Below are 10,487 nucleotides of genomic sequence, written 5' to 3' on the forward strand. Positions count from 1 at the left end.
AGGGGAATTTGTGGAGTAGAAAAAACAATTTAAAAATAAAATGAAATAATTATAAAAGGGGAGGCGCGGCGCGTGTCATGGCCTCTTATTTATTTCTGAGTTCAGCTGTTCAGTTTAAATTTCGAACGCCTTACGCCCTGTACATATGGCGCGATGAAAAACTCTATAGATAAAAAATCATTTGCACCTGTGTACTTTGACGTTTTTGTTGAAGTATTCTATATCCTTATGCTTTCATTTATTTTTCACATTGTATATTATATAGAAAGACGCGTTAAAGACGAAGATACTCTCGTCCTGGAGTCCAAATCACCGCTGTGGACCAATGGACTTTTCTATATGAGCATTTAAACCTCGTGTGGCGAAGGTAAACGTTGCCAGCATCTTGCATATTAGAAAAAAATATGATCACGAAACAGATACAAAAGTCTGACGCCAAGAGAATTGCCTCTATGTTATATAAGAAAAATTTCCTCTAATTGCTCGTTAATTGTTATGGTAATGCTATTTTTAAGAGCGGGAAAAATTGAGAAACTTATATTATTATTAACGACGGAGAGCAAATTATCTACATAATGAATTTAAATGGCAGATGCGGGTGTTTTTATAATTTAATTATCTATGTGGTTAAACTTGGCTGTTTTCACTACAGATTTGTTTTAGATAACAATTTGCCAAGCAGGGGAAGATTATAGATAAGGATTTTTAAATGTTCATGTATGTACTAGTGCCAAACTTATTAGTAATAAAGTATATTAAAGGTATAATAGAATCCTTAATTCGACGGTAGAGTAGATTTTGAATAACTTTTCCAACACTGTGAATCTAGTTTATTGTCAATTGTAATTAAGATTTTCTTAGGGTTGAATGTTTAGACGAAACCCTCTCTCAAAGGAGAGCAATATTAATAATTTTATAGGATCTACCACGTTGTAATTAACACCAAATTAAAAATGAAAAAAAAGTAATATACATTATATCTATAGTATATATATAGTAAGTACCTAAGTACTAGACTTGCTGGCAGGCCATTTTCTTTGGTCTAATAACGGTAGGATTTAAAAAAAAAGTTATGTTATGCTTGATACGGTCCGAGTACTGTCACGGTATGAGACTGATGTATTGTAGTAGGTAGACTTTTTTAAAATAACTCGTTAAATTACAGGTGGTCGTAATTAAGTGTCAATCCTGGGAACTTCCTCGGTGGCGCACAGATAACATCTATTCGCCTCACAGACTTCGCAAATTACTGTTTGCTTTGGCAGATGAAGATTAATTGTCTTTGATTTTAAAGAAACAAAAAGGTTCGTTTGTAATTTGCAATCCTGTTACTTTCGTATTTGGAATGAGTCATTCGAATTATAATTTTATTATTATATATTGGCACAGAAATCATTTTTAAAAGTGACTTAAATATTTTTATACATAAATGGTGAAATGTTAGTATGTGAAATTAAGATTTGCTAGGTGAACGAAAGGTTTTTTAAATAAAACGGCACACATTAAGGTTAACATAAAGGTTTACAGATAGATATATTTAAGCTAATTATGTATATTTGTGGTTAGTTTAAAAACAATAGTCGTTTCAAGTTTATAGCCAAAGTTTCCCGATTCCTTCAAAAGTGATCAATGTAACAATTGCATTAGGATTACTAGTGCGATATGAAGAAAATTTTACCTTTGAAATAATTTCAATATATTTACACGAAACTTCTAACTATAGTGACCCAAAAACACGAGGTTAGAAGCGACAAAAAGCTTCAGCTGTACGCCATTAAGCAAAAATGTCCCCCATTTCGTCCATCTTTTTACAATAGCCCTTAAAATGACCAGAAAAAATGCACTCTTTTACGTACAATGGGCTCATGATGCGAGGGTGGACGATCAATAATCGGTTCTTAAAAAAACAACTGCGTAAAATAATTATAAATTTTCTGGATGGAGATTTATGTTCGGGAGTCATTGTGGTGTTATCTTGGTGTCCGGTTGCAGATGCTGGCGATAAAAAGGTCTTTTGTCTGGCGATTTGTGTCAATCGACCAGTCTTGAGTGGACTAAGGCTTAACGATTTTATCAATTTGTACAATATAGGAAGTCTTAAGGTTATAAAATTTTGGTTATTAACGCAATATCATTGACTTGCGTACTGGTAGCGAGGCCGGGGTTGGAAGTTCCGACTTTTCAGTAGGAAGCAATACGAGTGTAATATAAAGATTTATAATCAATAATACCTGTATAAATATATACAGAATTTATCCTAGTATTCAATGTAATACATTAATTTGGTTAATCAAAAACGCAGGATTTTTTTCTGTAGCAAGTCGACAAGGAACATGTAAATTTAAAATTAACTTAACTTCTTTTCTGACGTTTATAAGTGTACTTGTTTACATGAATAAGGTGAATAAGATATTTTTATTGAAGAAATTAAACTTTTTGTTAAGTTTCAAATGTATACGCTAATTTGATTTTGATTTAACTAGTTGTCAAATTTTGACATGGGTCTCCGTTTGACGACTGTGTTTTTTCTTTATACTTGTCTCTAGTTTTCAATGCTTTTCTGGTAGTATAGTATATATATAATATAGTAAGATATTTGATACTTTACGACTTATTGACAAACTGGCCTAAGTATCTTTCTTTAATAATCAGAACATGTGTATCGCACAAGATACTCTATTCTACTGCCCGATTGCTATATATAAACAAAATAGTAAGGACTTGTAAATATCTTTATCAGCTTCAATAGTAAAATTACCATGGTACGTTTATGCCTAGATGTTGTGGACCTCGTTAGTAAGCGGTTTCATAAATAATTCGCAAATAATTAATACACTTTTTAATGATACGCACTGGTGGGTTGCTAGAAGGAGCCGACTGACTATTATACATTGGAAATAAATGTCACTGTTAAGATAAAGATGTATGTCGGAGATGGTTGACACGCTCGCTCTTTTCAAACTCAGCTCTACAACCCTTTCTGGGTCTGGACTTCAGATCTGTATCTGTTTCATGATCATTTTTCAATCTAAGTAGGGGATCAGACTCCTGAGCCTGATACACCCTCTGGAGGCATGGTAGGTCTAAGGCAAGCCGGTTGCCATACGATGTATTCCTTCACCGTTTTAGCGAATATAAAATGCACACATATAAAGAGAGTCCTTTGGTGCACAGCCGGGGATCGAACCTACGCCCTCAGGGATAAGAGTTGCACGCTGCAACTACTAGGCTTACACTACTCAACGTAAACGTATAATTATTGAAAAACATTGAAATATGACTATCGATTAAAACTAATATAACAAGCAAAACTTTTCTAAGTTCGTTACTAAAATCGAGTTGAAAACTAAAGTATTTTAGTCACATGCAATGAAGATGAACGACCCGACTAATGAATGACGTTGAAAGTGATCATAGAATATTTTAAATCTAGTAGATATGACTACGTTTACACTTCTTTTTAGGAAAATCTGCCGTGAAAACACAAAAGTCCCCGGTAAATGTATTGATAGATTTATGTCTGCGGGTCAGACAAAAATGACCGTGATGCCACCTGCAGAAGACCACAATAGTGATGGGCTGACGACATCATAAACATTTCTGAGGAGAAATGGACGGAGGAAAAACCAAATCGATATTTTAGGCGGAGGCCGGCCGGCCAAAAGGTGTCCATATTCCAGAACAAGAAGTCATTAATATTTAACTATTTTGTAGATCCTATTTTAATCTATGATTTCGAACCACTTGCTGAGCGCGCGAAAATTTTTTATCGATATTTTTTCCACAGATAAAAAACATCGTAACACGAGCTGAACGGTATGCGGATGTCGGCAACGATCCTTCACTATTCCACCATTTACTGCATAAATTGTTTTTGACATTTATGGAGGCACAGATAGTTTTTAGATGGTTAAATAAATAATGAAATTGCTAAGTTAAAGATAGATAAAATGTCAATATTTATTAACTTGAACAACGCATATCTATTATTAATGGCATAGAATATATTTCTAAAATAAGGCTATGTACATATCTGCATAGTTATAAAGTGCAGTTTCATTGAAACCGGGCATTGTCATGTTTCCTGCAGTCAAGTAGGTATTTTAGGCATTAGAGTATGGTAAGGTTTAAAAGCTTTTAAATTATATGCTTAAGTAGAAGGGTTACACATGAAGACCATATATCCTCTCCAGGTGTACCAGGTGAAACAATATTTGTTTCGGTATTCAGTGACCCGTTTATATTAATAAAATAATCAATGCAAATATACAACTATTGATCTGCCCCATGCGCCATTCAGAGCAGTTCAGGGCTCAACAAGTTTGCCTATGCGTGTTCATTAGTATAAAGCCATTGAAATATATGATTAGTAACAAAACTTTCTGCGGAATTTGAAAAGGTTGCGCATTTTTGCTTAGGTTTTTTCGGGCCAGTTGCAACTTTGCTCTAGCAGGAAATGATGCTCAAGAATGAGGATATATTCTCGTTAATTTGCTTCATAAATCATCGAAAATGTTGTTTTTGGCATGTCGAGAGTGAAGGAGGCGTCGATTGGACCTTTTTGTCGCTACATTTCAAACATTACGGCATCTCCTATTTCAAAGACCTTTTCGGTTGATTTTTATTCTTTTAAACGTAAAAAGTTAGACTTTACTATTACTAATAAAACACACACACACAGAACTACAAAAAATAACAATAATTAAAGTAAAAATCAAGGTACGTTTTTAGTGTAATACGTGTGTGTAATTGGCATTCATTTCAGCATTGTGCTGAGGAGCAGACTGTTCCACAGCGCTTGTCATTCTGCCAGAGACCATATCAGCTAGTTTGCGGCTCAGTCACAAAAGGTGGTAAGTATATACATTAAAGGAAGTTATTACATCACTAATTAAGTAAATTTTTACTTTAGTTCAAGCACAGACTTCATTCGTTTTTAAAACTGTTTTTCTAATTTACATACAAAATCTTAAAAGCTGGCGTCGCACGTGGGAACCTCCTGGCATTGTGACTGTCTATTGGTCTATTCCTCAATGGTGATAGTAATTTGGTGACTTTTTCTTCTGTTCGATTAACCTGTGTCCTATAAAAATCACTTAAACGTTATGAAATATGGTTAATCTTAATATATATATATTTCTTGTGTGCGTGTGTATGTGACTGAACTCCTCCTAAACGACTGGACCGATTTAGACGAAATTTTTTGTGTGTGTGCAAGGGGATCTGGGAATGGTTTAGATTCACAATTTTGTCCGCTGGACAATGTTTTTTAATTAATTTTCAATTTATTAGTTGTTGTTGATTTTGAAATGTTTTACATTGGATCCGACAGACGGCGCTACCATCGCAGTGTCAAATTTTAAATAATATTTGAATTTTAATTTTAGTCTGTCCCGAAATTTAAAAAAAGTTTTGTTATCATTGTGTTATATCGTGTGTGACCATGTGCTGGATCGTTAGATATTGTTATAACATTTGAATAATAATTTTCATCAAAATGGCTTATTAAAAGTTGAAATTTTGAAATTAAAGACGTGTAGACAGGACAACGTCTGTCGGATCCGCTAGTATTTCATAAAGTTTAAGTGATAAACAGCTTAAATAGGCGCGAAATTGTGTTGACATTAGAAATTAGGCGCCATTTTGAATGTATAAATTTTAAGCTTTTTATGGTATATCATTGTAAAAAGTATTTAATACGAAATTAATATATTTATTTAGTAAAGTTAGATAGTGGACACATTGTAAATAAATCTGCCGCTTAGACGTACTATTTGTCTAGCAAATAACGTAACATAATATAGAAAGAAAATAGTATTTGTTCGAATGATATGGTATTATGATGGTTTTGGGAATTGGCCAAGTGCTTCCATTGACTTATTTGACCCGAGGGATTCGCCCGGAACTTGTAGTTCCCATATTAAAAATATTAAATTTATGTTTCGCTAAGCGGAAGTTAAGGAAAACGGTTGCAATAAAAAAAACAAATAGAATAAAATTCGAAGAGAGAACCTTCAAAAAATGTTTTAACTATAGAATTAATAATTTAGTTTCTGTTTAGTTTTATATTAATAACTACATTGTTTTTTTACACTTCTTGCCTACCTTATTTAATTTAATAAATTTTTTATAGTGGTTGTCTGAAAGATATCGTTCGAAAGCGATAAGGCCGCTAGTTACCTTTTCATATAATTATGTTTAATTATTATATTGTATTGCAACGAAGTGTTAAAAAATATATGATAAATTTATTGCCAGGAATCTTCTGTATTATTGAGGTCAACAATTCTATTGTTTTAAATTTAATTAGTTTTAAAGACAGTTTTCGGAGAAAATTAATGACTCAATCAAAATGGTTCAGAAGGTATTTTGATGAATGTGACTCGGATACTCCTAATTGGCTGTGTTGGTCTTCAGGAAATACCACGAGTTCAGGGTTCGCGTCCCGTGGGAGCACGCTCGTTAGTTAACCACCTGGTCCAGCACGTGGATGTTACAGTTAGTATCTTCAGTTAAAGACGTTCTTAAAATGACGACATTGCTATTTCTTCAGCTATTATTTTATAAGTTAGCCATAATCAAACAGTGCTTTAAGCCCTTTATGGGTGATTCCTATGTCGTAATTTATTCTATAATTTTTCTTTAGTTTAATCTTCAGTGACTGATATTCTGAAACCAGACTCAGCGCAAAGACTCGTCTGTGTAGGACATCTGTATGGACAAGACATGTCGTTCGCATAATGATTTTCTTCACCTATTTTGTATTAAAAGATTACGAGTATAATAAAATCTACATATAAAAAAAATAATAATAATTTGAAATGCCGTTTTAAATTGCCCAATTCTCTGAATGTCAGTAGCACAGCACTTGAAAGTTTTTGCAACAGGATTTCACACTTTTGAGAGCTACATCGACTATCTAGTTCGCACTTCCAGGGAACATGGCACTTAAAGCTCTGTAAAAACTTTCGGATGTAAAGAGAATTCCTCAAATTCATAAAGATTCATTTTTATGTACTGATTAATTTAATGTATATTTAAGCTAATAATAATAATTCCAATAATATTCAGCTTTAGCTTAAAACATTCCCAGTGTTTTTAAACTGTATCTTACTAAAATTAGTCAATTTATTTACAAAAAACCAGGATGTCAAATTACTCCGCAAACACATACGGGTGAATTATAATTCAATAAACAACATTTGATGAATAATACAACATTGATGGTTTTAACGATATTGATTACTACATAGTTTTATACAATAAGGATATAATTCAAGGGAGAATTCAGCATAGTATAAAAAAGTTTAAAATTGGAACAAACTTTAAAATGCAATTGGATGCTAGCGAATGTAGGGGACGAAAGGTGTTTTAGACGGGTTGAGAACCTTTCACCGAGTACAATGTAAATAGCATCGTCAATAAGTGTTTATTTGCGAACGCATCTGCTCTACATGTGCATGATGAATTACGTATAAAATGACAGTTTCGAAATTTCAAATTTCGAATGAAAAGGGTTTTAGGTGGCGTAGAAATTTGATTTTGGAATGCATTTTCCCACAAAAAGCGAACAGAGAGTTGTCGCTTTGTTGTTTGTGATTTTGGATTAGGTCGGCTTTTGATTTGAATGATTTTTAAAAAATTGAGTTTATGAAAAAGAAGTGCTTAGTCATTTACATAATTCTACTTTGTGACGTACTTTTTCACATTTAATTACATATTTACCATATAATTATGCCTTTATTACACTTCTTATCAAAGTAATAGGGTCTGGCGAAATATTATGGAAATGATGTAATTTAATAAAGTTATGTAAATATTTACTATAACTAGGGCCATTAAGTTTGAGACGGCGTCGGGCGCTCGACCGGATAGGACGTGTTGCCGGTTCAGTGCTGCGAGTGAGCGTGAAAATATTGCGTTGAGTACGCGTATTAATTACTGAGTGTTCTAAAATGTCGGTAGGCGTTAGCTACCGTCATTTATTATTGAAGGTGAATTAGTTAGAAAACTATTGTTGTTTTCTTTGTGTTATACGACACAATTGTTTAAAATGGAAGATTTTCAAATGAGTGACGGATCCCGGGAGATGACAGGTTCAGACACGGAAACAGAGGAGACACAATGGAGAAAAACTACCCAAGTTGCTACTGTAGGCTTGAGTAAGGCACGTGAAGCATTAAAAGCGATACAGGAATCAAAGGTACAGGAAGAATCTTCGGTGGAGGAAATAAAGGAATGGGTTTTTCAACTATCCGAAAGAATTGGCGTGCTTGCATTAAAATCGGGAAACACAAAACCAAAGTATGCAAAGGAAATGAAAGCAGCAGCGAGGGATATCAAAGAATTAGCTGAATATCTTCCTCTACAAAATCAAACGGAGGAAATTATTCGCCTTAAAGCGAAGTGTACTCGTGTAAAGATGCGCTTGGAGGAATCAAAGAAAGAGATGGAGGTACTTAAGAGGAAGCTTCTAGCCCAGTCTGATAATGGTGCTGAAGGGCTAACGGAGGTTTTAAAATCATTTGGGAAAGATCTGAAAAGCGAAATTATGCATTCAACTGAGGAACTTTTGAAGAAAAAATTGGCGAATATAGAAAATAGGCTTTTACCTAAACAGTTAAAGTCGAAGTCGGACCAAACAGTAGTTGATCAATCGATAATGACGTTGGATCTACAGACCTCACCGGAGGGAACTACACGCCCAGATTGTTGGGCTAGTGTTGTTTCGAGGAAAGGAAATAAAAAGATAGTGCAACATGAGGTGGTCCCACCCAAAGGAGGGGCATTGCTCACTGTACCCCGGTCAGCAGCAGTACTAGTGACATTAGAAAAGGAAGCTGAGGAAAATGGTGTTACATATGCTGAGGTTATTAAGAAAGCAAGGAAGAGTGTAGCTTTACCTGAGTTAAGCATAAGTCACATAAACATCAGGCGGGCAGCTGCAGGTGGGCGTCTTATTGAAATAGAAGGCGAGGCATATAAAGAAAAGGCAGATTTACTCGCCAGTAAATTAAAAGCTGCGCTTCTTACAATGGCGAGAGTTAGTAGGCCAGAAAAAATGGTGTGTCTCAGGGTTAAAGGCCTTGACGATGCAGTTACTGCCGAGGACGTAATTGCTGCCCTGTCGAAAAAAGCAAACTGCGCAGCAGATTTAATAAGGTGTAAAGACATTGAAAGGCGATACAGAATAAGAAGTGTGCTTGTTCATTGCCCAGTTGCAATAGCAAAAATAATTCTGGAAGGAGAGTGCATAATAGGATGGAGTTTGGTGGAGGTAGTTCTTCTAAAATTACCCCCATTGCGCTGTTATAAATGTTTGGAATTAGGACACACACGGGCGTCATGCACATCCACGGAGGACCGTAGCAATGTGTGCTATAGGTGCGGAAAAGCGGGACACAAATCTGTCAGATGTGACGAAGCACCACATTGTGTTATATGTGCAAGCGAGAACATGGCGGCGAATCACGTGTTAGGTGCAAGAAATTGCAACCCTACTGTAAAGACTTCTCAGGCGATGTCAATGTAATGGAAGATGGTTGCTGCAGCAGCCAGTCACGGGGTCTCTTGGTAGAATGCTAACGCGAGCCCAAGTTACCCCAACAGTGACGTGATTGGTGGGAGGGGTTTAGTGGGTAGGGCTTTAAGAGCGAGTCCCACACTCTGTGCGAAAATGCATTCCCCTCAATAAAAAAAAAAAAAAAAAAAAAAAAAAAAAAAAAAGGGCCATTAAGTTTAACGGTACTTTAACCGTAAACATTGCTTTCTTTAGACTAATAAATAAAAAAGGATTAACTATTGTCTTTATGTCGCACCATAAACAATAATTGTCGAAACCTCGGTAGTTCGGATTGCTCCAATATTTTTAAAGGTTTTAATTCCAGGTAAAACCTTTTTTCGCTAAATATTTGCTCTATAAAGTTCGGTGAAAGTTTTGTGCTTAACAAATACAATATCTTACTTTTTATTTGTTGCAAAAACTGGACCTTTCTTCGAATCGACGATTTCGACCACAAAAGGGTTTTAAATAGACAATTTTTTGCGAAAAGTACGAAATGTGTTGCTCCCCGCGGCGGGGCTTGTATTTATTTGCATTTTGTTCGCTGGTTGATTCAGTTAAAAATATTTTTTTACAATCTTAACAATTGTCCCAGTGCGTATTCTATATACTTACCTATATACCTCTATTTTACATAGGTTTTAGTCTGTTTTTTTTTAATAAAGGAAATTATTGTAATGTTTCGCATACACACATGGGAGGCACTTTCAGGCGAACATAAGGTTAATGAATAATTGGTGATGTAATAATGAGTTGAATTATTCCTTTTGGAAATTATATTACCTCCATTCATTGCACTCCATACGCTGGCACTATTAATAAATGATACTTATCAATAATTGGTAAAAGTGTACAACACTTAATTAAGTTTTTTAAATTGAATACATTATTTTTGCCTGGTTCCAGTTTCTTAATTGTTATACTG

At 34.6% G+C, this 10,487-nt stretch overlaps 1 protein-coding gene across 1 annotated transcript; it reads left to right on the forward strand.

Annotated features, from left to right (window-relative positions):
- The first annotated feature begins 8,053 nt into the window (after positions 1-8,053).
- Positions 8,054-9,532, forward strand: LOC123690026. The gene has a single exon (XM_045632478.1). The coding sequence runs from the start codon at positions 8,054-8,056 to the stop codon at positions 9,530-9,532; it is 1,479 nt and encodes a 492-aa protein (XP_045488434.1).
- The last annotated feature ends 955 nt before the right edge of the window (positions 9,533-10,487 follow it).

The sequence above is a fragment of the Pieris rapae genome, chromosome 19, assembly GCF_905147795.1.
Source record: "Pieris rapae chromosome 19, ilPieRapa1.1, whole genome shotgun sequence".
NCBI lineage: Eukaryota > Metazoa > Arthropoda > Insecta > Lepidoptera > Pieridae > Pieris > Pieris rapae.